General features: G+C 43.0%; 1 protein-coding gene across 18 annotated transcripts in view; it reads left to right on the top strand.

The window, feature by feature from the left end:
- The window catches only part of SVIL (supervillin), a 221,387-nt gene that overhangs the window by 164,521 nt on the left and 29,537 nt on the right, over positions 1-27,329 (top strand). For 10 of the 18 annotated variants that reach the window (XM_046679777.1, XM_046679778.1, XM_046679783.1 and 7 more), the window contains 10 exons: positions 120-696; positions 1,538-1,763; positions 9,736-9,865; positions 11,874-11,918; positions 13,697-13,744; positions 14,291-14,368; positions 20,907-21,054; positions 24,579-24,668; positions 24,757-24,843; positions 26,161-26,338. In XM_046679777.1, the coding sequence (XP_046535733.1) occupies positions 120-696; positions 1,538-1,763; positions 9,736-9,865; positions 11,874-11,918; positions 13,697-13,744; positions 14,291-14,368; positions 20,907-21,054; positions 24,579-24,668; positions 24,757-24,843; positions 26,161-26,338 (1,607 nt within the window). The remainder of the gene's footprint in view (positions 1-119; positions 697-1,537; positions 1,764-9,735; positions 9,866-11,873; positions 11,919-13,696; positions 13,745-14,290; positions 14,369-20,906; positions 21,055-24,578; positions 24,669-24,756; positions 24,844-26,160; positions 26,339-27,329) is intronic. The other 8 variants (XM_046679785.1, XM_046679784.1, XM_046679782.1 and 5 more) reach the window with 4 other exon arrangements.

Genomic DNA, 27,329 nt, shown 5'->3' with positions numbered 1-27,329 from the left:
AAGATAAGCAGTGAAACTGCCCTCCGTGTAGAATTTCGGTCTATGTGGATCCATACGCTGGGATTTATAGAGACTGTATTTTTCAGTCAGCTTTTTACATTGTAACTGTGTCCTCCCAGGTGCAAAGTGGCAAGCTCATACCTTTCTCACCTGCTGTTAACACATCAGTGTCCACCGTGGCATCTACAGTCACTCCAATGTACGCCGGGAGTCTTCGGACAAAGCCATCTGTGGATGACAACACAAATGCCACTGACCATAGGTTTCCTTCTTCAATAGAAAATTCAGACTCTCCGGTTAGAAGCATCCTGAAATCCCAAGCCTGGCAGCCTTCGGTAGAGGGGAGTGGGAACAAAGGAATGTTGAGAGAATTTGGAGAGATGGAAAGCAAGCAAGTCTTGACAGGTGGAGATGGTGGTGTTAAAAAGTACAGCTCCTTTGAGGAAGCAGAGCCGTCCTACCCCATCCTGAACAGAGTCCGGGAAGGAGACAGCCATAGAGAACCCAAATATGCTGTTCTGAGGAAGGGAAGCCTGGAACTAGCTAGTCCTCCCACGGCTCATCTTGGTGATGAACTGCAGGAATTTCCCACGGCTCAAAGCTCTGCACAAGGGAGCCCAGACTCAAAGGACAGGCAGCCCTTTGACGAGACGGTGGCCATGGAGAATGTGTCAAAAAGGAAATTTTCCCTAAGGGGTAAGTTACTGGTGCTCCTAAAGTTTTGGAAACCAACTGGGGTTTTAGTTTCTGCTGGATTGGTTGCATGTGTTTGTGACTGCTTTTAGCTAAATTATGAAGGCAGTTTATAACTAGTATTGATTAAAAGGCCAGTGGAATCCGACTATCCCTGAAACTTCTCCTCCCCTTGAATCTGACTTGTTCAGAAATCAATTTCTCAGCAATAAAAAGTACCTGACACACTTTCACACATCTTGATAAGGGTTTTTGATGACTTTGGTCACATTAATTCACATAACAGCCTTGTGAACTGCCAGCTCTGTTGGTGCCTTTGATAAGTTGCTGACCCCAAAAGTCCAGGGCTGGGCAGAGGGCGTGAGACCTGAACCTGGTCTGTGGCTTTGCAGACAGACTCTTTCTGCGTTCCTCTTCCGCAGAGCAGCCAGCCATGCAGCAGGGGACTTTAATTCTCTTTCTACATTCACATAAAATGATAGTGTGTACGTTATAATAGTGGTTTTGGTTTGTGAGTATGGCGCATTTGAAATGTGAAAGTATTGTTTTGGAGGAGTAGAAACATCCTGTAGTGTATAGTTAAAGCTGACTTCCTGTGTCTTGCACACAGGAAAAGACCAATTGTCACAAAACGATTTGCTGTGTGGAGTAATCCACTGGGAAGTTTGGTTTTCTCACAGAATATAGCGTGCCAGAGACTGACATAAATCCAAGTGGGTTGGGTAGCCCAGCACGTGCCCCCGGATTGACCTCCGAGTGCGGACGGTTGAGGGGCAAAGAGCTGGAGGAATGTCTGCCCGGAGGAGTGAGTGCTGACTGCTGACCTTGCTCCTTTCCTTCCCAGCGGCAGAGTTCGGGGAGCCCGGCTCTGAGCAGCCAGGCACCGCTGCCAGGAAAGCTGTGGCTCAAACTGCAACCCCGGTGTCCTGGAAACAGCAAGATCCCTCAGAACAACCACAGGAGAAACTCTATAAGAATCCATGTGCGATGTTTGCTGCTGGAGAGATCAAAGCACCCACGGTGGAGGGTGTCCTGGATTCGCCCAGCAAGACCATGTCAATTAAAGAAAGGTAATAAGATTGAATGATTGCAAAGTAATGCTGTTAGAGAGGAGCTCACAACTTACTTTTAGAAAAAGATCTAGTAATGGGCAAAGAGATGAAATCATGAATCCAACTGCGTAAGGGGATGTGCTGTTACGCTCGAACTCTTTGGGAAAGTCAAGTTATTTGAGTGAAGCGCATTCACCCCAGTGCCTGGTTTGGTGTCGCCAGAAGAGCGCCGGTTCCTGACTCAGAGGAGGAAACACAGAAACAGACTTGCCCTTGCTTTATTTGTTTGTGGTCCCATTTTCTTTTTTATGTTAAATTCTTTGACTATCCAGTCATGGGAGCAGAGAACTTGGCTTTCAGTATCAGATACACATGGCTTCAAATTGAATGCACACCCCACCTGTGACTATTTGTCTAGGTAAAATATATGTGGTGCGAATGAAGATAAATTCATATTTAGGATATAAATCTTTGGGATTAGAATCTAAGTTTTGTTTATTTTACAGAAAGTAAAATGGATGACTTTTCTGAACTGTGTTTAGGAATTTTATATCAGGTAATAGCTATGAAAGATTACATTTGAGTATCAAATAACACTGTAACCTCATTTCATTCAAAAGAATGATGGAGGATTGAGAGGGTATATTTAAATGGGACAGATACAAAGAATCAGAGCTAAATATTTTGGGTTGTATTTTCCTTGGTAACCTTTAGCCACAGTGGAATTAAGCATCAAAAGATGTAAGAGTGACAGGAATACTGGGTGAAGAAAGGTCGCGTTGATTTCCCAGTTTGATTGGCAGAACTATTTCCGTGTCTGTTCTTTATGGTTCTGCCGGTCTGGACCCTTCCTTAGCACCTCCCACCATTCAGAAGTTTTCTTGCTCTGTCACGCACTGGCCATTCTTGTTTTTCTAGATACATTTTAAACTACTTAGGACTACATTATCAAACCACAATGAAAATTCATTCTGTTTTCCAAGACAAGTTTTTTGAACATTATTCATAAATTATTAAACAGATGGAGCTTTTTTCAACTGACAAATTCATAAAGTTGTTATATCATATTTTCTTTTGCCTTTACTTATTTAAAATTCACAACAAATTAGACCTACTAGACTGAGGCATAGGTCAAGGGCCAAAGGGTAAACTAAATAAAAGAGTGATGTCTTAAATCAGGGAAGCAATTTGGCCTGTGCTGGCGTGAAGTCCTTCTCCATGGAAACCTGGCTGAGCGAGAGTTTGCTCCCAGAGATCCAACTTTTGATAACTGGATAGGTGAGAAGGAAGAGATATCATTTAAGGGAATTTATCACTTATACACAAGTTCTGATCTTTTATACATGAGAAAATATTCCCATGGTAAAATTCCAGTGGGAAATACTAATATGCCCTCTTCTTTTAGAGGCTTTTAAGGGAGATTCTCCATCTTTGAGCATATTCTGTCTGTTGTCACTTAGACCTTTTGACGAAGTTTTATGTTTACCTACTGTGCAATAATTCTTGATTTACTTGCCTGTTTTTAGTGAATTTTAGTTTATTTGTATCTTTCTGGAAGCAGCTTAAATTTTATTATAAATTCTCATTTAAAAAAATGTGAGATGCCGTAAAGGCACAGCTTTATAACCCGAGCTTCGTGGATGTCTGAGGAGTTCAAGGATGGCTGTAAGGTCTCTGTGAACTGCTGGAAGCATGTTCAGAATCGACTGTGTGTGCATGTGCACCTTTTGCTGGTGGGAGACAACTTCTCACAGCCTCCAAGAAGCTTCTGAATGCAGTCTGTCAGAACCATGATTAAGGAAGCCTTGATAACTATTCGGCTATTCAGTTTAATTGTTAAAATATACGCTTAAAAAAGGATGAGCACGCTTTATTTAGCACCTCTGTTTGTGATAAATTATGCTCATACAAAATATATTGCTAGTGATCTTTCCCTGTTATCCTGATAGTACTTTCCTTTGTACTTGGCTGAAATAACAAAACTACATATCTTCACAATCCATCTGTGATAGCTTTTCCCTAAGCGGGGCTCGTAATCCCTCCCTTTTATTAAGATGAGATCATGAAACTTGGCCTATTTAAAATAAGAATGCGATTCATATATTTACAGTTGTCCCTGTCCCTAAGTGTCTGAGGGGCAGTTAGGTCCAGGACCCCTCTCCTATACTTAAATCCTGCCTACATGACTTATAATGCCTAATCCAGTGTAAATTCTATGTAAATAGTTCTCATGCTGTATTTTTTAGGGAATAATGACAAGAAAAAAAAGTATGTACATGTTCAGTACAGGTGCAAGGATCCTAAGCATTTCCACCTGCAGTTGGTTGAATTCGCAGATGTGGAACCGTGGATCCAGAGGGCCAATTATATTTGGGGTTTACTTTTCCCTTTTGAGGTGACATAAAATAGAACTTTTAAACCTTATTCTAACCTCCTCTGACTGGCTCGTTTACCAAAGGGGGGGTTTAGTTCCAGTGGTCACTAGGCCATGTGAAGACTAGAACAGACCCCAGGGCTGGTCTCCAACTCTCCCCCTGACACATGTGGCCAGAATGCAGTGTTCACATTAGCATTTTAGCAGCTAACATTTCTTCTCATCAGGAGAAATTGATAAGAGGGCAGAAATTTTAGCTCAACAGTAATGTGAGAAGGATTTTGCCCTACTCTTGTATTAATTCGTTCAATTTACGTGTTCTTTGTGTGGCTTGTTTCACATTTCATTCACTTTCGCCTTTCAGACTAGGAAATAGAGACTGGACTTTGCAGGCTACCTTCACCATTTCTTCTAAACAGCTGCAGCCCAGAGGATGTGACTCTGCCTTGCCCAGGCTTGTGTGCCATCTCTCTCCTGCTCAAGACTTGCGCTGTTGAGTCCTCCAAACTGGGGACCGGCCAGCATCCTGTCTTGCCCTCAGCATTTCTCGTGTATCACCTGATTTAGTGCTGGAGACAGCCCTTAGTGGGGGGAGGCAGCAGTATCCCCATTTTGTCTGGATAAACTAAGTCTTAGAAAAGTGTAGCAACGAAGAAATTACAGGAAATCCTCAATAGGTTTCTCTTTTAGAATATGTTTGCTGCTCAAGGCAACAGATCTAAAAGTTCCTTTTCTTTTTTCATCTTTTCTGACATCTAGGATGTCAAGTTTGAACCATAACTAGCATAAAACTTAGGATGCAATCTGCCTTTTCCCCTGGATTAATGACATCACTGTTTCATAACTGCCTAAATGATTCGAGTTTAAATTATGCCTGCTTGGGTACTTTTTGAAATGAGTTCTAAATCAAATGAATTTTATGTTATTTAGGAATAAAACTTTGGTATCTCTTTAAAAGTGTACTAGGCCTTTAGAAATGTTATTTCCACAATTGCTAAAACAACTGAATCTTGTGCTTTCATATTTGGGGGAGAAGATTACTAAAAAAGGCAAAAAAAGCCATCCTTTCACTGGGAAATTGATGGAGTGTAAGGACTTAGTTGAACTCCCTGAAAATGTCGAAGAATCTGCCCCCAGCCTCTCGGCAGCCTGCAGAATTCTGCCATTGGGGGCCAGGAGGGTCCTTCCTGGCTCCCTGCAGCCTCTCCATCCACGCTGCGCTCTCCACCCAGCCAGAGGCTGTGTCCATGCTTCCCCAACAGACTTGCGGTTCCTACCTTGAAGCTGGGAGATTTCAGCCCCCGGAAGGCCCCCCGATTTATGTAAGAATTAGGGAGAGAGGTGTCATTTCCCTTTGCAGCCTCTTTTTCTGATCTTTGATTTGTCCACATTGAGAAGACATATTAGCTCACTCCCCCAGCCTGCAAACTAGCCGAGGCCAAGATCTGATATAAACACTTACATCAGTAAGTCCTCTTCAGCCCAATATGAAGTCTGTGTGGTGCCTGGGATTCTATGAAATGAGGAAAGAGAAGAAAAAAACGTAGTGAAGAGGAGGGGTGCGTGATTTGCCTGTCCCGTATTTGACCCGGCCCTGACTGCCAGAACTTGTTCTCATCAGGCAGGGCTCTCCCATCAGTCCACTGACCTGGCCCTCGTAGGCCGGTGTCCCTGCTGAAGAAATGTGGGCTGTGGCGGAGGGTAGCCATTCCCCCGGGCAGCCCAGCCAGCACAGGGCCCAGAGGCCCCGGGCCAGGCCTCGGGGTTAACCAGCTACCGCCATGCCGCTCCCTGAGTTGGCAGCCTCAGACTGAGCAGACGCCTAGCTCTCAGCAGCACAGCCCTGCACGCAGTGCTCTGACTGGGCGGCTGGTCAAAGTGCCGGCAGCTGTTTGCATCGCATAGGCGTGATTGATGGCATGTGTAGGACCAGCCACTGTGCTCCTGGCCCTCTCTGTGCACGGTGGTCTGCAGGGAGTCAGGAGGGTCATGGGCCAGCGGGAGGAGAGCTTGCCCTTGGAAAGGTCTGCTGCCCTCCTCAGCATGTTGAACACCAGGAAGGAAATCTAAAGGGACAGGAATAACGCGTGTAAGTTCCAGGGCGTGTTATTTTCAAGTTATCCAGCCTTTGTGCTCTGTGCGCTAGGTCTGGGTCCAAGTGCCTTGTCGCTCAATGGAAGCCGTTTCTCCCGTATTATTTCACTTCCTCTGTAGTCTTTGGAAGTCTCTGGTGATGACCCTGTTGACACATCCAGAAGTAAGATTTCAGGGTTTGGGGATGGGGTTTCTTTGAAGGCCATCCCAGGGGTGGGGTGGCGGGACCTAAGAAGCCAGAATACGGTGCAGTTCCTAAAACATTAGGGCAAAAATGTGTCTGGTCAGCTAACACACTGAGGTAGTGAGACGAGCCATGCGCTGGGAGCAGGGCAGGCCTGGGCTGGGACCCAATCTCCTGCCCCGCTGACGTGTGATGTGACCTCGGTTAATAAAATCCTGGGCCTGGGGCTGCCCCCATGCCTTGTCCGGCACATTGGGAATAACGATATCCAGTTTCTTAGAGGTTGCTGTACAGATCCACAGGGTAGGAGGTAGGCTGTAAAGTGATTAGAGAGTCGACATTTGTTGTTTTCTAAGTCAGTTTTACATTCCTCCTAGCAGCCCCCAAGGAAACCATGTGATTATTTAGATACTGTTGTCATTGCTCCAGTCATTTGGGAACTTCTTTTTAAGAATGTCCTCAAAGACTGTAGCACGTTATTTTTAATAAATCCAACTCACGAGGATGAATTCGATTTCCTTTAATTCTCTCACAACATTTGGAATCCAGTATGACTAAAGAGGTCGATGGCCAAAGTGCATAGCTACTGGTCTGGGTCAAAGGTGAAGCAAGAGGCAGAGCTGGTTCTGGGGCCAGTTTGCAAGGAGAACGTGGACGCCGTGCGTGTCTCGTCACCGGATGATGAACTGGAAGGACATCTTCATTTGGTGGAAAAGTACTGGCGTGCTTACGTTTTGAAAGTCACATCTACAGACATTTTGAAACCTTTGAAAGCTCTTCTGCAGCATGGAAATACTAATTATTTCTTTTCATGAGTTGATTTTATTAGATTTTTTTTATTAGAATAAAACTGACTCATTCAGAATAACTAGAGAAGAGATAACTCTTAGTCATTCTCACATTCAGATGTGATACCCAGAGACAGCATCAGATGCCACAGGTTAAAGGCTCAGTCCTACAAGACTGCCCACTCGCTGCCCGCACTCCCTGTAGACTCCAGTCGCAAGTCCAGGTTGTCACCTGTGCTTTTGACTGACTGGCTATGGATTGGAGGCTCCAGTGACCCCTCCTTGGGTTTGATTAATTTGCTAGGGCAGCTCACAGAACTCAGAGAAACATTTCATTTGCTAGATCTCCAGTTTATTAAACAAGGCTGTACCTCGGGAACAGCCAGATGGAAGAGACGCACAGGGCAAGGCCTGGGGAAAGGGCGTGGAGCTTCCATGCTCTCTCTGAGCGCACCATTCTCCCCAAACCTCCACGTGTCCACCAACCTGAGAGCTCTCTCAACCTTGTCCTTTGGGGTTTTTTATGGAGGCTTCATTATATAGGCACAATTAAGTTCAGTTGCCAATGGTCGATAATTTAATCAATCTCCAGCCTCTCTCCCCTCCCCAGAGGTCGGGGGGCGGGACTGAAAGTTCCAAACCTCCAATCACATGGTTGGCTCCCCTGGCAAGCAGCCCCCATCCTTCAGTGCTTCCAAAAGTCACCTCATTAATATAATAAGACCCCTTTATCACTCTCATCACTTTGAAATTCCAAGGGTTTTAGGAGCTCTGTGCCAGGAAAGGGGGTGAAGATCAAATATATATCACTTATTAAAAATCACCATATCACAGATAGATAAGGTGGCATTATACCAGTTTTATAGGATGAGCATTAGAAGTCTTCTCTGCTGTCACACAGCAGAAAGGAAGAGAAGGAAAAGAGATAGAGGAAGGGGTTGGGTCCAGAGTTGACAGCTCCTGCCCTTTTTGGGGAGTTCTTTTCCTCATGGCTTGCTTTCTATTCTTTGACTGAATGAACAGACAAGTATAAGGTATGATTATGTATAAATTTGTCGGTGTACGTGGATTCTAATTGAAGTACAGCAAAATTTGTTTTCTTATTTCCTTAACAAGTCTTTTATCATGTAGTATGCTGTTTTTTACCCCATCTCCAAGTCAGATATTTGATGGAGTCAGGAAACTTATTAGAAGGCCCATAGTTCAGTTCCCAATATGACCAGCAAGGAGAGGAGACCAGGCTAATTGACAGGAGTTAACAGCCAAACTAGAGCTGATGTGCTGCTTAAAAATACGCTGTTTCTGGACCTGCATTAATGATGTGAAAAGACCTGGCCTGGCAGGCTACCAGAGACGGAAAGGGCACAGTCATTTTTTTCCTAATCTTGAAATTGTTTGAGCATCAAGTCAAATGAGTTTAATGATCACCCTTTTTTGCTTTTTATCTTTTGTCTGTTTGTCCAACTTACATGCCTAAGACTTCTGCACTCATTATTATGAGACAGCCTCATGTTCACGAAAATCACCTTTCACAGACAATTACATCCAAACGACTTTATATCAAGTCACACCACAGTTGAACTAAAGTAGGTTAGGCAAAAATCCCCATTAATTAGATTCTTTTTTTGTAGATCGCTTTCCCCTGAGGGAAGCTGAAGTAATAATTTTTAAAAATGGGTTTGTAGAGAATAGTTTCTGTATTAAGAAGATAGATTGGAAGGACCAAGTTCACCTGGAATACAAGAACAGGGCTTAGGATATAGTAAGAGAAACAATATTAAACATCATCTCTTGCCTTTGATTGAAAGGTATGATATTAAGAGATGGTCAGTGGTTTTTTTGCTGAGGAAGATTTGCCTTGATCTAACATCTGTTGCCAATCTTCCTTTTTTTTTTTGTTTGCTTGAGGAAGATTAGCCCTAAGCTAACATCTGTGCCAGTCTTCCTCTATTTTTTGTACGTGGGATGCCTCCATAGCATGGCTGATGAGCAGAGTAAGTCCGCACTCGGGATCCAAACCCGCGAACCCAAGCCACCGAAGCGGAGCACATGGAACTTTAACCACTCAGCCACGGGGCCAGCCCCTGATGGTCAGATTTTTATAGCGTTACGTTTTTAAACCCGTTTCTGTTATATTTTCTGCAAATAAGTACTATCCAGCTTTAGTCATTAAGTGTTATTTCATCAAATGACCAGAAGGCGTCACTAGAAGACATTGCCCTCTGGGCATGGTTCCTCTCCTGCTCTCAGCCCAGGGGCCAGGAATAAATAGATTTCTTTGTTGGAATTATGATGCGTCTTTTATTTGGCAAAACAGATTTCAGCTTTGCATTTCAATAAACTTAAGATTTTTGGGACCATCTTGGTAAAGGACTCCTATATTATTTTTCCAGACATACTTTTTTCAGAATAAATGAAATTCAAAAAGATTCAAATTAGGTAGCTGTGGTCATTTATTGGCCAAAGACTTCTAACTTACCTGAATTATGGTTCTGTTACAAGTAAGAGTTTGGCGCTGAGCTCATTTTGGTTGGCCTGTTTTCCCCTTAGATTAGCACTGTTGAAGAAAAGCGGTGAGGAAGACTGGAAAAACAGACTTTCCAGAAAGCAGGAGTACGGCAAAGCATCTGTCAGCAGCAGCCTGCACATCCAAGAAGTGGAACAGTCACTCAAGAAGAAGGTAATGCTTTCCATGGGAGGAAAAAGCATTCTGGCTAACACCGCGCGTGGAAGCGTCAGATGGCAGCGTGCATGACCTAACTATTCCAGCTCTGAGCATTAGCACCTCCCTGCTGCTAGAGTACACACTTCAGGCCTGTCACAGCTCCTGAGCTGATCAAAGGTGAAGTCTCGAGATGTTATGGAACTGGCAACAGTGCCACATACATAATGCATCAGCAAGCAAGCTGCTCAGGTTTGAAGTGTGTACTTTACTTCAGTTTAAAACCTTCTTAAATGAAGTTCCACTTTACAATGTTATTAAAGCCTTTATAATGAAAAACTTTAATTGACCACTCACAGTTCATAAGTTGCATATAAAATACAGACTTAAATGTCTGATGCTGAGATTTAAAACCCAAGTATACAAAGTAAGGACATAACTGTGGTCAATGATCATCATTGTCAGCATGTTTCACAATGAGCAGGTATGCTTTTATTGAGAATGTACAGCAAAATATGTTACAGGTTTAGCGGCCAGCCAGTGGTCTAGCAGTGAAGTTTGTGCACTCCACTTCAGTGGCCCGTGGTTTGCCGGTTTGGATCCTGGGTGTGGACCTACACACTGCTTATCAAGCCATGCTGTGTCAGGCGTCCCACATATAAAGTAGAGGAAGATGGGCATGTATGTTAGTTCAGAGCCAATCTTCCTCAGCAAAAAGAGGAGGATTGGCGGCAGATGTTAGCTCAGGGCTAATCTTCCTCAAAAGAAAAATAAATAAACTATGTACAAGTTTAACTAAAATTAAGGAATACATTGTTATCAATACTGGCAAGCATTTCAAATGCAAAAGTGTTGATGACATGTTAAATTACTAATGTAATGATGACCAGCTTTTGACCAGTGAGTGCACACTTTCGGAGCTGATGGTGACTTTCCTGCTGTTCGGCCCTGTGATTGCACATGTCCTTGCTGGCTGGAAGCAACATGGACACCTGTGACCCATCCACTGGTCAACCTCTAGGATCAAAAGTCTTCAAACAAAAGAGAAAAAACAAATACCTCCATCTTTTGATCACTCTTTCTAGTTCTAAAACAGCTTGAGCATCTGTAGAAGAGAGAGACTATGAATGTAATCTTTATGCGTTAAGAAACTTACATAAAAAGGGATGCACAGAAGACTGTGAGGCGGGAGTTCTGACACTTTTATATGGGGGTTCTGTGTCTTCATAGGTTAAATCAGAACAGCCATTTGAATTCTCTATTTTGAGACATACATGATGTTAAAGATAATGACTAAAGACATTTAATTCTCAGCCATTTGTAAAGTTCTTAAATATAATTGGATATTAAAAAGTGTATGTGTGGAATTTGGATTTCAAGAATGAGATCTTGAAGTTAAAGTGAAGTGGGTCCCTCATTATCCCCATTACCCACAAACTTTATGTGGAAGGGTCTTGAAATCATTGGTTCAAAAATAACTTTAACTCTTACCTCTTGTTGGTCATTTTGGAAGATGCAAAGAAGACTTAGGAGCTGACAGGTGAGAATTAAAATCAAGCTACAAAGCACAAAGCTAGATAGATTCCTCATGAATAGTGGAGGGATCCCTAAGAAGACTGAGGGATCCTTTGAGGCTGTGGAAACCAGAAAGCTGTGCGTAGAGGATGAGATCTGAATGCCTTAACACGCGGCTAAGATTTTTGGAAGGGAAGAAATGCGAGAAGCTGTCTGCAGGTGCCCTTGGGGTGGGAAGGAAGCAGGGACTCAGCATGGCAGGGCTTGAGTGTGGAATGATGTCCCTCGGCCTAATGGAAGCTGCAGATTCCGCAGCAATAGTGAACTCACTCTTCCTGCTCCTCCTCAGTGACCTAGTTCCCTTTGGCCCGAGACAATCAGCTCTTTGAAGTTAAAATAAGCCTGTCTATTTTAGGCGTTTGTAGCAGACATTGGGAAATGTCAAGTTCTCTTGAGGTCAAGTGGGTTTCACATGGCCTCTGATAAGCCCTTGGCTTCATTTCTTCCCAAGGGCCCGCCGTATATTTCAGTCACACCTTCCCTGTGCTCGGAGGAGGTAGGTGAGGTGCCTTACACCTGGTCTGTCTTAAGACACTCCCCACATAGCTGAGGAGGAGTGCTGGAGAAATGCCACTGCTTGCTGGGGGTCCGAATGCCGCCCTGGAGAAGGAAAGACATTCGTGACACATGGTGCATGCACGTGGGATCTTGCTGCATGCACTGGATGCAGACTTGCTGATCGAGAGCTGCTCAGGGAAACACGCTCCGGAACCTTCCATCTTTTCCACCGAGGTGGAAAGGAGGTGGTTTTGCAGTCAGGTCATCACTTCCTGCACAATTTCTGAATTCAGCAAACCATGTTCATGGTTATCAGACATTTACAGCTTGTCCTCCTCAAGCTTTTGTGTGTGGTGAGCACGGTCCTGTGAGTTGCAGCCGTGGGAAAGCAGAGGAGGCAGGAAATAGAGACAGACTTGATATAAATCACTTCCATTGCCCCTGTGAAAATCCATGCTGTCCAATAAAAATATAATGTGAGCCACATAAGTAATTTTAGATTGTCTAGTAGCCACATTAAAAAATATATAAAGGAAGCCTTGAAAATCTGTAACTGTTTTGTTTCTGTCAAAGGATTCGTCCCAAAACAAAACAGATTTGTGGTGTTTTAACCAACATCTCATTTTGGGTCCTACATGGTAAGAAAATATTCTCTTGGCCCATGAATAGATTTGGGAAACTAAGAGTTTTCCTTTCCCTACTGAAAGATCAGTCATGTCTCAGGGAATATGCAACTGCACAGCAGTTCCTTGCCTTTTAAATTTATCCCCCAAAATTAAGATTGATGATTTGGACCATAAGAGCACTAATCAGTTACCTAGCTGACTCTCTCTTTTCCTGTGATAAATCATTTGGGTTCTTTCTCCTCGCCCTCTCTCTCCCTTGACGACTTCTTTTCTTCTCTCTCCTTTCTTCTGTTCTTGGTTTAATCTAGGGCAGTGCTTACCTGACAAACATTTTGCTTGTGTAGCGTATAAAATTAGTTCTAAAGATGGGAAAGCCATTTGGTTTGTAGATTTGGCGTGGTTCACACCGTGTGGAGTGCGTGCACTTGAGCATGACCTGTGGACAGTTTCCTCCAGAGTAACTCATTCCATCTAAAGACTGAGAGAAATGAAATGACGCAAGGTTTTAAAGAAGTGATTTGGCAAGGGGTCTTTCTGTTACAACTAGGTTGCAATTATTTATTTTCGCCAAATTATTATTTAAATTCCAACCCCATTTTGGCGTATTCAACAATAAGGCATGTACAGGCATTCCCATACCCTTTGAAGATAATCATCCAGAATATCAGACTTTTCCAGGAAGTCAAAACCCTTTATAGGGTTTGCCTTTACAGCTCCCTTTCTACTTCTGAGTCGTAGGTTAGGATTTGATACCTGCTGTGCTCAGCAGTATCAGGTCAGTGAATCAAGCTAAGATCTATCATGTCCCCAGAACGAGTCCTTGAAAATTCAAGGAAGATGAATCAGCCACATTCATGTTCAAACTGCCTGCTGTCGTTGAAATTCCAAATCACAATTCAGGAGAAGGAAGTCAATTTTAGGAGCAAGGATAGGAGAGAGAGAAAGGCTGATGGGATGAGCTCCAGACTGAAGCTTATCATCCCGTTGACCAGGGATGAGTTCTCCTGGTGTGTGTGCCACACCGCATCGTGTGGGCATGTGCATGCTTTCACTGAACTGGGCACAGACTACCTGAAAATGATTGTGACACCCTAACTCGACCCTGCTCTTTCGACACTCTGCAATGATTCCTATTTGTTTTAACCTGTAGGAAGAAGGAGGATTTACAGATGATAGTGCCATTTCTAATCTGCTTTGGGTAAGCCTGACTCTAACATAGGTGTCCTCTACGTTGTAGCCAGTGACAACTGGCCACGTGTAATTCTCATCCTCGATGGTTCCCTTGGCTGTCCTCTCTGCTCAGTGTTTATCCCAAGGCGAGATGCCACCTTTATCCAGAGAGGAGAATTATCCTGTTTCCTTACATTTTTTTTTAAATCATGTAATGAAAAAACTTTAAAGGCTTTAAAGAAGATGTTTTATGTTAAATATTCAAACTGTCAATGAAAGACATGGTTCCCCTTTCTGTAACTGGATATTTTATATAAATTGCAGTAATCATGCCATTAACTCATTTAATTACTGCACAAAGCTGACTCGGGTATATTTACTGTGCTTGTGTGGATTTATTTAGCATTCTAAAAGAATAATCAAATAGGAAAGACTCTCTTGAAAAGAGAACTGAAATTGCAATGAGTAAATTAACATTCCGTCAGAGAATTCATTGTTTTGGTCTCTCTCCTTCCCCACCCTGCTCCAGTCAATCTTCTCTCCTCACCTCTAATCCTCTTGCTTTGCTCTATAGGAACCTGTGTATGCTTCTACTTATTCTCCTGCTATACCTGCTGCCCATAAATACCTGTCTTTTGTATCTGTTAATCAGGTGAGGAACAGCCTCTGTGTGTTAAGCCTCATTGCAATTTCTGAGCAGCAGGGAAGAATTTGTTTCATTTGGGAAGAAACTCCTCTGCTGCATTTGTGTGTGTGTGTGTGTAAGCCATTCTCCATGTAGTTAGAGTCAGTCCCACACATCGCCTCCTTGGCTCCAGACTTTTAGGTAGAGCCAATGGTATTAATTCACCTCATAGCCATGAAACTGGTTTAAGAGGAAAATTTCCCTTTTAACCTCCAAGCTCAACATCCTAAGTTGAGTCAGGAGCCCAAGAAATACCCCCAAGTGGTCCTTGCTCCAGCGCAGTGGCGACGTCCCCTTGCTCAGCTCGATGAAGGGGGCAGATAGGGTGGAGGCAGTTTGGGGTGTGGGGGGCAGTACAGAAGAGCTGGGCTGACGTGAGCTGGTTGCAGTGGCTCTGTTTAAATGAAAAACCACAGACCTCCTGGCCCTTACCCTCCATCCACACTGCCCCCGTCTGAATGCCACCCCAGAGGGGGCTGAGTGACCCTCTTGGTGCAGAATATGCGATAATTTTTAATGTTGAAAATGTCAGTGATTGTTTGTATTCCCCTTGGAACATCCCTGGTGTCAAAATAGCTATGAAATGTGCCTGCATCCACTTTGCCATGAATCCCAGTGCCCAGTCACTTCCCTCTTAGGGCCTCCGTCTCCTCATCCGGACTGGGACTTTATCACCCCTAAGGTGGCCTCTAACTGAAAACTGTTCCCTTAGGACCAGTAGTGACAAAACAGGTCTTTGAGGGAGAGGCGCGGGATTTCGAATATGAAATCGACAGAGTGCTGCCAGCGAGAGAGATGTCTGGTGGGTCCTCCTGTCTTCATCTCGCATCTTCACTAATGGAAACTCCCATTCCTTCTCCCTAAGGCGGCCTCTTCCCTCACTCTCTCTGACTCCTTTCCTCTGAAGTTAGGAGTGCTGGTCCGTGAGAGCCCAGCCCACATGGCCAGTCAGTGTCCACCCTGAGAATGAGGCGGGGAGCTGGAGCAAGCCTGCTCCTCCATTGCTAAGGGGAGAAATGAGTTGTTGTTTCTTCTAAATAAGTCAATATTAAACTTTAAAAGAAAAGATATATTATTGAACTCTTTAAATATAAGTTTTATATATATTACATGTATGTATATTTTTTATGGCTTTTATTTTTTAGAGCAGTTTTAGGTTCACAGCAAAATTGAGCAGAAATTCAGAGATTTCCCACATACCTCCTGCCCAGCCACACACACTGCCTTCTGTTCTATCAACATCCCACACCAGACTGGTACATTTGTTAAAACTGATGAACCTACATTGATCCCTCATTATCCCCCAACATCTGTAGTTCACATCTGGGTTCACTCTTGGTGTTGTACACACTTTGGATTTTGACAAATGTATAACGGCATGTATCCATCATTATGGTAGCATACAGAATAGTTTCACTGCCCAGGAAGTCCTCTGTGCTTCACCTGTTCATCCCTACCTCCCCGGCAAACCCTGGCAACCACTGATCTTTTGACTGTCTCCATAGTTCTGCCTTTGCCAGATTGTCATATAGTTGGATTCATTCAGTAAGCAGCCTTTTCAGATTGGCGTCTTTCACTTAGTAATATGCATTTAAGGCTCCACCATGTCTTTTCATGACTTGATAGCTCATTTCTATTCAGTGCTGAATAATATTGCTTTATCTGGATGTACCACAGTTTATTTATCCATTTGCTTACTCAGGACATCTTGGTTGCTTCCACGTTCTGGCAATAACGAAGAAAGCTGCTATAAATATCCATATGTAAGTTTTGGTATAGCTATAACTTTTCAACTCCTCTGAGTAAATACCAAGGAGCAGGATTGCTGGATCATGTAGTAAGAATATGTTTAGTTTTGTAAGAAGCTGCCAAACTGTGTTGCAAAGTGGCTGCACCATTTTGCATTCCCAACAGCAATGAACGAGAGTTCTTACTGCTCCACATCCTCGCCAGCAGTCGCTGTTTTGGATTTTTGCCATTCTAATAGGTGTGTAGCGATCTCATTGTCTTGCAAAGCAACAACAATCTCGTTTTTGTTTTAATTTGTATTTCCCTGATGACAGAGGATGTTGAACATCTTTTCATTTGCTTACTTGCCATGTGTATATCTTCTTTGGTGAGAAATATGTTCAGATCTTTTGCCCATTTTTTAATTGGTCATTTGTTTTCTTATCGTTGAGTTTTAAGACTTCTTTTTATACTTTGGATAACAGTTCTTTATCAGATGTGTCTTTTGCAAATATTTTCTCCCAGTCTGTGGCTTTTCTCCTCATTCTCTTGACAGTGTCTTTCAGCAAGCAAAAGTTTTTAATGGCAATGAAGTCCAGTTTATCAATTATTTGTTTCACAGATCATGCCTTTAGTGTTGTATCTAAGAAGTCACCACTGAACCCAAGGTCATCTAGATTTTCTTCTACAAATTGTATAGTTTGTATTTCCATTTAGATCTATGATACATTTTGAGTCAGTTTTTGTAAAGGGTGTTAAGTCTGTGGTTAGGTTCTTTTTCTTTCTTTCTTTTTTTCTCTTTCTTTTCTTTTTTCTTTTTCTTCTTTCTTTCTTTTTTTTTTTTTTTTTGCATGCAGATATTCAGTTATTCCAGCACCATTTGTTGAAAAGACTATCTTTTCTCCACTGTATTGCCTTCGCTCCTTTCAAAGATTAGCTGAGTATATTTGAGTAGGTCTATTTCTGGCTCTCTATGCTGTTCTGTTGATCTATTTGTCTTTTTTTTTTTTTTTTTTTTTGTCAGTACCACACTGTCTTGATTCCTGTAGCTTTACAGTAAGTCTGGAAGTCGGGTAGCGTCAGTCCTCTGACTTTGTTCTCCTTCAATATTGTGTGGGCTCCTCTGGGTCCTTTGCCTGTCCATATAAACTTTAGAATCAGTTCATCAATATCCACAAAATGACTTGCTGGTATTTTGATTGGAATTGCACCAAATCTATAGATCAAGTTGGAAAGAAATGACATCTTAACAATATTGCATCTTCCAATCCATGAACATGGAATATCTCTCCATATATTTTTAAGTTTAAATAAAAGTAACATTTACCAGAGGCCATCTGTGTTTTATCCATTCAAAATTAAAATGGCTTTAAAAATCCTATATTTTTACTTCTTGAGCATTTTCCTAGATAAACATCTTATATACCAGTTATGTGGCACTGGCACACCAGTGTTCTTGGAGAATCCTTTCCTCCAGCAGTCCTAAAATCAATATGCAATAATGCAGAGGCTCAGAGAAGAAAATAGAGTAAACGGCACACCAGCTCTGTCTAAATGGACTGTTTTTCTCTCTGTCAGGCTTTAATATACATTTTCTTCTTCCTCACATGCCTCAGGGCTGTACCAAAATAAGATTTTCCTTTATTATTCTTCTACTTTCATCTTAGTTGCTGGTAAATGGTCACAAGACCAGATTATGGTTACTTTGAGTTCTACGCCTCGTTGAGATCTTTTTTCATGGTTTGTTCAGGCCACTTGAGGCAGCGTGCACTGACAGTGGCCTGAAATCACTTAAGGGTGGGGCAAAGCTAAATTTCTTTAACAGTCCCCAGAATTCTAAATGGTGACAGCATTTTTGAAAATTGAGAAGTACTGATTTGTCATTTGCTTTATTTCTATTACTTATTATTTCTTCCTATAATTTAGTTTAACTAGATGTGAGTTAGATAAAAACATCTAACTAGATGTTTAGTTTAACTAGAAGTGAGTTAGATAAAAATTTAAAAGCCAGATCACGATCTTTTCTATCCATCAAGCGCTCCAGTTGGGGAAGAATTTCACCCTTAAGTCTGCATGAATCCTAGTAAGACATGTCAGTTCTGCTTTCTCTTGTATCACCTCCTGTGTCAGAAGTTTTGGGTGAGATTTGCACAATGATTTCTCAGTAGGTGTAGAGAGGCAAACCCATCAGTAACAATGTGGTAACCTGAAAACATTCTTGCAGACTGATCCTCGTCACACTTTCCAGCCGCGTCCTACCAAGGCTCTGTCCACCTGAGACCCGTCTCTCTTCCCAACTCTTCATGCCTTCCACACACACACACACACACACTCCCCCCCCCCCCGCCCGCCTCTCTCTCTCTCTCTCTTATTCCCTCCCCACTCCCTCCATCTCTCCCCCTTCATGGGATTGCTATTGGAAGCGTGACGGATGGATGGGGCAGGGCTTCCATTCATAATGCCCCAACTCTCACTGTTCTGGCCAAACTTAAACATCATCAGCTAAACCTGGATAAACCTGGAAAATGACACAATACTTATCATAATATGGATTATATCCGCCTCTAAATGAGGAAAGAAAAACTTAGAAGACCAAAACAGGACAATAATGAAGTTCTAAGCTAAAAAAAAAAAAAGTCAATGGACAAAGATCTCACTGGTCCATCTTGTTTTCATATTTTGAGTTCTAAAATTTAACAGCAACTTGTGATAGGTTTTATTAATTTCTTCAGTGAATAAATAAGCTGTCTATTCCTTCCCCCATTATAGAGCCATCTAAAGACAGATAGGGGAATTAGAGGGCCCTAAACCAACCTACTAAGGAGCAAAGTTAAAGTGAAACTTCTAGAGAAGCAAAAACCTTTATGTTTAATATTATCATTTAGAGAGGAGTCAAAAAAATACTCCTCCTTAGAGATCTGGCAAACTACTGGCAGCATTAAATCCTAAAACAGCTGTATGATGCCAGGGCTCATATCCATCAGGTTCTTGCGGGAGGTCCAGGGGAATCCGGTGCTTTGGGAGACGGAATGGTTGATTCGGGGATGCCATTTTTCTGAATCATTAGCCACATCCCACTGGCACACCCAGGGCTTTGGAGATGTGTCACTGAGTTCACCATAGAACTAGCGATGTCTGGATCTTTGGAGAAGCAAACTTTCTTGGCACTTTATACGCTTTTTCAAAATATTTTAAGCCAAGTGCTTAAAGCCATATTGATTTGATTAAAATTCACTCTTGAAACTTCATTTTCAAAGAAAACATACTCTCTTTTTTGAGTTTCCATGAGGTCTTCCTGGCAAGTCAGCCTAACAGTTTGTTTCATAAGGGCATGTGGTTCAGAGAGTTCCTTGGAATTAGGGTCATCTCACCAATCCTGAGTGTGAAGGCTAACAGAAAGAATTTTTAAATTTTTTGATAATTTTTTATTTTGATAAAATTTAAAACACATGGAAAAGTTGCCATAATCGACAGGACACACTCATGTGCCCTTGACCAGGTCCACCAATTGTGGGCCTCTGCTCCCTCCCCCACTCCTCTCTCCTTTCTTCCCTCCACCCCCAACCCCCACTGCTGCCTGATGACCATCGCCATCTTTAGAGCCCGTTTTGTAGGAAGGACCTGGAGGTGGACATCCGAGGGAGGCTTTCTGCCCTGGAAAGGATGCTTTTCCTCTCTTCCTTCTGCAATACTAGCTCCCACAGCACCTGCCCCTCTCCCCACTTCTCCTCCTGTCCCATGCCCCTCCCCGCCCCACCCTCCCACCCCCCCCACAGAGGGATTTTGTAGTGAAAGGAAGGATGGCCTGAAGGAGGAGAGAAAGCAAGCTGTCCTGCTAACATTTGAGGGCCTCCCGCATCACCCCGCTCCTCCCCCCAGCTCCTTCCCCTCGCTGCCCTGAGTGCCCAGAGCCCTGTGCTCTGCCTCCTCCCGCTCCTCGTCCTCCCACCTCAGCTGCATCACTCTGTCTCAGTCCTGTCCTCAGCTCCTTCTCCTTCCCTGCTCTCCCTCCAGTCCCCCCAGCTGCTTCTCTTTAGGCCAAATGAGTGTCACCAAGGGCTTAGAAATCGAAGCAGCAGGTGTCTCCAGAACCCCAATTAGAAACTTTTAAAAGCACTTTGTAGGTAGAAATGTTATTACACATGTAGGTTATGCTTATAGCACACTTCGTCCTCAATGTCACACATACTATGACTTAAAGTCACGTCTGCGAGCTGATCTGGTTGCCTACCTGCCCAGGTAACACTTGCTGGAGGAAAAAGCATGCGGAGTTCCAGCAAACCTTCTTCTAACACCCTTCTTCCTCGTCAGCCTTCCCTACTTTGTAATTGACCACGTTATTATGAACTCGGTGGGTAAGATTTTCCAGATTGACCATGTTCCTTATGAGCATGGATGGATAAAATTTCCTCATCAGCTGAGTTTAGATGAGTGACGCGGGACAACTTGAAAACCACGTCAAGTTCATAGCGTGAAGACAGGCTCGCTGTTTTTGTCATGTTTGCAAAGTATCATTTGGGCGTTCTAGCGTTCCAAACAAATAAGTGAAGAAAACCAAAGTTTTAACCTAAAGTTTCAGTATTGTGGGTGCTGATCTCTAACCCAAGCTGGGAACGGGGAAGCCAGACGCACTGCGGACAGGACAGTGATGGGGACGGTGTTGACAATGTCGTCCTCCTCTCCGCTCGCCTGCTTGTCAGCTCGCGAAATGCTACAGGCTCGTATTCACGTCTCCACCATTTCCCTCCCCTCTTTCCTTGGTGCGCTTTATCAACAGCGGGTCACAGAAAGTCCGGAGAGCCAGATGTCTATCGAAGAGAGGAAGCACCTCATTACCGTGAGAGAAGACGCCTGGAAGACAAAAGGCAAAGGAGCAGCCAACGACTCCACCCAGTTTACGGTGGCCGGCAGAATGGTGAAGAAAGGTCCGCGTGTGTGTGCTGCGCGCGTGCGTACTTGTGGCGGGCGCGCGCACACGCTCCGCGCGGAGGGGAGGGTGCTGTGTGCTACCTCAATTTACAAAGTCAAGCTCTGGTCTTTAGTTTTCAACCTTACTGAAGTTGTGTAAACGATTTTGGGGAATGTTTCGTGAGATATTCCTCCTGAAAACTTTTCTTCATAAGTAGCGTCATCTTCAGTGTCAGAAGCATAATTCAATTAGTCCCATTTCAAAACTTAGCCTTTTGGAAATTAAGCGCAGGTTTCAAAAGCAATTGCAAATGTGCTAACACATCTTAGTCCTTTCCGTTAGTTGTGTTTAAGTTATTTCCATTTTCTTGTCATCTGGCAATTAGTTAACCCAAAGAAGTCTTTCTTGATGAAGGAATTTCTCTCTTCTCCCTTTTAGGGTAATTCCTGGGTCCCTTTCCATCAAACCAGAGATCTCTGGCTTACAAAGCCGGATATCCAGATCAGTGTTAAGAGATGTCTCAAATATGTATCCAAGGAAGTGGGATTTCCCTGCAGAGGGTCGTTTTTCTGCAGCTGAGCTCTTGGAACTGATGCGAAGCCTGTATGCAAAGATTTATGAAATTGACTGACATATCACCTGGTTCTTAAAGTCACCAGAAAGGCTTGAGGCTCCATAACCTATAAGAAATGGTTAAAATTTGGGATCCCTTTGTCACCTATATGCACATACCTTCATTATCTAAGCTACTATTTAAAAACAAATTTCCTAACTTATTGATGTGTTCACATTCACTTAGAATTAACTTATATTGTCATCAGCTTTGTAGATTTGTGTTTCCCCTTTCTCAAAAATTTTTGTGATCTTCACTCACAAATAGCACCTAACTCATTGTAGGCTCATACTAAATATTTTCAGAAGGAAGGGAGGATGGGAGGGAAACCCCTGAACCGTGATTAACTCAGAGCTTGGTAGAAGAACCTCTCTACCCAGCCTATTCTTAGCTCATCTTGGAATTGCCAAAGGATAACAGAAGATAATTTACTCTCCCAGAATGAGGTAACCTTTGAGTATTTTCTCCATCAGTTCCAGAACTGCGTAATCCTGTTAACTACTTTAGCATGAGCCCTATCCCTGTGTTAACAAAAGCAGACCCTGCAGTCCACATTGGGCCAGAAGAACTCAAGCTGAGAACTTGAACCAGAACACCAATCTTCCAAATTCTAGCCCCATTTTTATCCTGACAACTTTTTACTTTGGTTTCTTTTCTTCCTCTTCCATCTTAAACATGACATTTTATTTGTAAGCCGGTCCTTACTACCACATACCCCTGCCCTTGTCCACAGTGACACCAGAGGAAGAGACTTGCTGTCAGACAGGTTTGGAGAGCTAGGCCAGAGAAGTTCCTGTCCTAGGGGATGTTTGCTGTCAGATTTTCCTGAGTAAATCAAGGCTCTTTATTTAGCAGGTGCTCTGAGGCTTGCTCCGGAAATAATTTTCTTGTATTTTTAATCTATTGAAAAAACTGTACCCTAGTTTTCTAATATTCATTACCACCTACTAGGTTGTGTGTTTCACTGGAGTCTTCAGCTCTTTTTGATTTGCAGTAATATGGCATCCAGTTTACTCTCGCTGCAGAATGGAATAGCTCTGTCTACTACAGGCACAGAGATTCCCGTCTCCTCAGTTTATCATGGCCACGAGTTCCCGCGTATCAGCAAGTGGCTGAGACGTGTGTACCTGGTTTTCATCCTCTCACCCTAATAGCCTCGTCAGGACTTTCTCCCTTTTTGATATTCCTGGATTCTGTGTCACAGTTAGTACTCCACAAGGTTTCTGTGGTTATTCTGGGATTCTCCCCGAAGAAAAATATGCAAAGTATGCCTTTGAGTAAGAGGGATGTAAAAATGTTCCCAAAGAGAGCAGGTGACTGGTTATTGCATGTAGAATTCATTGAAAAGAGGGATGGGGAGTGCTTTGGTTTGTTTTAACATTGTGTAATTTAAATCTGTATGTCCTTCCCCAGTATGGGAAAATCCTCATCTCCAGCTGTGAAAGATGTCCCACCTCCGGGAGCTCTCGTACGTGCTGCTGCCTGAGCCGGCCCTAGGGGGCGCCCTGAGAGCACGGAGGGGCAGGTTTCCTTGTTCCTTCCGTCAGGCCTCCTTAGCTTCAGAGTTAACGACCTCTGTGCTGATGAGCTCAGATTCTAATGTCTCTTATGCAACCTTTTAGTGGGTAGCAATTTAGTAGGTAGTGATGTCCCAGCCTGTGATACCAGATTTTACTTATCTTTATTATCTTTCAAGAAAGTTTACTTTCTCACTGACATAAACCCTTTACAGGTCTGGTAATCGAAATAAATTTTTTAAAATTTATTAACATCATCAAGCAAACATATGTACCTTTCGAGAATACATATGTACCTATGTAGAATATCACCTAAAACTTAAGTTTTAAACTACATTTCAGTATTTTTCCTTAAAATTTTTATGCCATGATACATCCCCCTCCAGCTCACGGGAGGAAGGAGCAGAGCAATTCATTTATTGACTTTTCTTTGTTAGCAATAGTGACTTACATAGTCTCTGGATGTTGTTCTTGAGGGTTGCTTAAAGCCTCAATGCCCTCTGACAATTTCACTTTTATTACAAATGAATAGGAAGAACATTAACATCTCATTTTGTTCTTTGTAAATGTACTAATTATTTCCCTTTCCAATCCCTTCTACCTAGGTTAGAAAAACGTACTCCTCTTTGTCTCTATTAAGGTTTCTTGTTCCAATCAGATACCTTCAATCTGTGCTGGAATTCCTTTCTTTCCCTCTCATATGTTCCTTACCACTTGCCCTTTGAAAGATTCCTACCTGCTTCTTGATAAATATATGTGAAAGCATAACACCAGTGCCAGCCACACCCAAGATGCATAGGACCCTCCAACGATCGCAATTCAATTTAAATGTATACTCTTCTGGGTCTTTCTTCTAAAAGGTTAGCGCTTCCTTGGGTTATTGCCCAAGAGAACCACAATCTGAGTGCTGCCCCCAGAGGCCATACTGTCCCTGCTCACCTCAGCATGAAGGAAAACTCCAGTGCTGGGGGCCACTTGGCAGCAACTGTGACGCAGCCCATTCTCCACTTCCTCTGTGGGAGATGGTGCAAATATGCTTTCTCTTTCCCTACCTCCACCACCGCAAAGGGCCTTGAGAACGCACCGCTCCGTTTGTTCAAGTGTACTCTGATTGCTTACGTACTCTCTTATTCCATTCACATGTCACGGACATGTTTTCCTCATTTGTTTTGGAATGTCAGCTTCTCCACTACTACAGTCCTTAGAAACAACAAAATCTTATCTACATTTGCAGTCGTCCGACGTGGCCTTGGTAGCTGCCAAATGCACACGTGTGTGTGCACATGCATGCATGTATGTAAATTCTGTAAGTTGTAAAATCTGCTTTGGGACTCAGGGAGATCCATCAGGTCTTGGGAATTTCCAGAAATGATCCCAAGATGCTAAATAGCTCCTCTGCTTGTTCTGCAGGTTTGGCATCCCCCACTGCTATAACTCCAGTGGCGTCCCCTATTTGCAGTAAAACAAGGGGCACAACGCCAGTTTCCAAACCCCTGGAAGGTAAGTCACCAAGGCACCCGATATGCCAGTTGGTTAATGATCAGAAGAGTCCTTAGTGGCACTGTCTCACTGGTCTCTACTTGCCTAGATATCGAAGCCAGGCCAGACATGCAGTTGGAGTCGGACCTGAAGTTGGACCGGCTGGAAACCTTTCTGAGAAGGCTGAATAACAAAGGTACAGACCAGAAGCCAGAGGGCAGCTTTGGATGATATGCTTATAGCACACTGTGATTCGTATTTCATTGAGTAGCTAAGGAAACCTAAAAAGAACCTCCTCTCTCAAAATCTCTAAATCCTGAGCGTTATTGCTTTTTCTCCTCAGCTAATTTGTCTTCTTTTAATTTGACTTCACTGATTCATACGGTAAGCATTATCCTTGTTGTTCTCTTTTTGAAAAATGAAGTTACTGGTCAAGACTGATTAGATTACTAAGCTCTTATTCACTTGGTAATGTACTAAATTGGGGAGCCCCAATAACATTTGTTCCCAAATCTAAACCCAGGATCATGAACTTGGTAATTTTGCTTTTAACCCTGAAAGCAGATTATTATACAAAATCAACATGATCTTGGCCCTGATGAACTTTCAATTGCATATGTCAATTTCCAGTAAGGTAGCAGCTGATATTATATCTTATAATTACAAATGATTTCTAAAAGAAAATTCTGGAAAATAAATGTGGAAATAAATACTTCAATACAAAAGTCAATGAAGTATATAAAAGAATAAAATGTAGAAATAACCTCATCTCTTAATAAAAATTCCACTTGAAACTTATCAAATATTAAGCATTGGGAGTCCCCACTATTGACAGTGACCCCTAACTGGTTGAAAATAATACGAACAATGCCTTTAAACCAGAAATATAAAAATGTAATATAGTAACTAAACTGGCAAGGCAAGGAATGTTGCCTAAACAATTCAAAGTTTATTACATATATGTAATCGTAATCTAGCACAGAAGTCAACAAATGAATCTAGCTCACCACTGGTTTTTGCAAGTAAAGTTTTATTGGAACACAGTCATGTGCATTTGTTAACGTATTGTCAGTAGTCGCTTCTGCACTACAGCAGCAGACCTGAGTAGTCGCAACACAGGCCATATAGCCTCCCATACAAGGCCTAAAATACTTACTACGTGGCCCTTTACAGAAAAAGTTTTGCCAACCTCTGCTCTAGAATGAGGCTGAGGCTACTTCTGCCTCCAGTAGCAAAAGGAACAAGTTCAGAAATGCTCAGCGGGCTTGGGTGCAGCCAGGCCAGCTTCCGGCCCTCCTACCACTTCCGGGTACAAGCCTTGTTCGGACAGGAAGTCCTTTCATCAGAGGTCAAGTGAGGCCCAGGAAGCAGCCACAGGACCCTGGACATCACCGTTATGTTTTCTCCACTCTTGGAACTTAGAGGAGAAATAATTTTTAAGATATTTTGATGGGTAGTTGGAGTAATATTTTTACACAAATCTTATGTTGTCTATTTGCTTGTTTGTTGATAGTCGGTGGGATGCAGGAAACTGTACTCACTGTCACTGGCAAGTCTGTGAAAGAGGTGATGAAGCTGGACGATGACGAAACCTTTGCCAAATTTTACCGCAGTGTGGACTATACCGTACCGAGAAGCCCGGTGGAGCTGGACGAGGACTTCGATGTTATTTTCGATCCTTATGCCCCCAAGTGAGTTACTTGAGTTTGCATCTTTCATACCCCGAGAACGGATTCCTTCACGGGCCTCCACACAGTACTCGCACGAGGACCTTCTCTCGCTGTGTGAAGTCCCGATGTGACAGAACTTCGCTACAGCCAAATTGTTATTCTCTAGGGACAGATGTGTAGACAAAACTCGAGCACTCCAGAACAGATGTGCATTCAGGCAGAAAGTCTGCATACACAGTGTGTGCCCCAGATGTTTGCCCTGTTCCTAAAAATAATATCGCTGGATTTTTCACGTAACTCAAATATTGTTTTGCAGATTTTTAGATTAACATCATTTAGCAGAGATTTCTATGTCTGTCTTTCATTTGACATTGAATTCTTAGCCATAACTTTGAAAAATATTTGGGTCACATGGGCTCAAATTAACACAACTAACTAGAAAGTCAATCAAGGATGTTACTTAACTTAGAATAATTTAGAAAATCAGGAGCTCTGAAGGTTTTCTCAGTGATGCCCAAGGGTCTCTCTTCACACAAGAACATGCCTAAACTAAACTAAAGAAAAGTGATTATGGTATTAGGATTCCTTCAGTTGCAAGTGCCAGAAACAAATCCAGGTCAAACTGACGTCAGCAAAAGAAAGGTGTAGGTGATTTCTGTGTAGCTGTAGGGTCACTCATTGAAAAGTGCAGGTGTAACTCAGGGTCCAGAGGCTCATTGGAATGAGGTCTCTCTCAGCTGTTTTCCTTTGGGCTGGCTCGCCCTCAGTCAGGCTGTAACCATGTGGTGGAAGATAGCCACACCTGCCAGGGCAGCTTCTCTTCCCAGTAATTCCAGAGGAACGTCCAGGCTTGATTTTCTTGAGTCTGAGTCTTTCCCTAATACAGTCATTGTGGCCAACGGGATGGAAGATGCTGATTGGCCACAGCTGGTCTCTGGATCCCCTCCAGAGCCAGACTGGGGGGCGGGGAGTGGAGTGAGGTAGTTCCCCCAAAGGAGAGTCGGGTGCTCTT

The sequence above is a fragment of the Equus quagga genome, chromosome 12, assembly GCF_021613505.1.
Source record: "Equus quagga isolate Etosha38 chromosome 12, UCLA_HA_Equagga_1.0, whole genome shotgun sequence".
Taxonomy (NCBI): Eukaryota; Metazoa; Chordata; class Mammalia; order Perissodactyla; family Equidae; genus Equus; species Equus quagga.
This window is presented reverse-complemented; position numbering and strand designations above follow the sequence as displayed.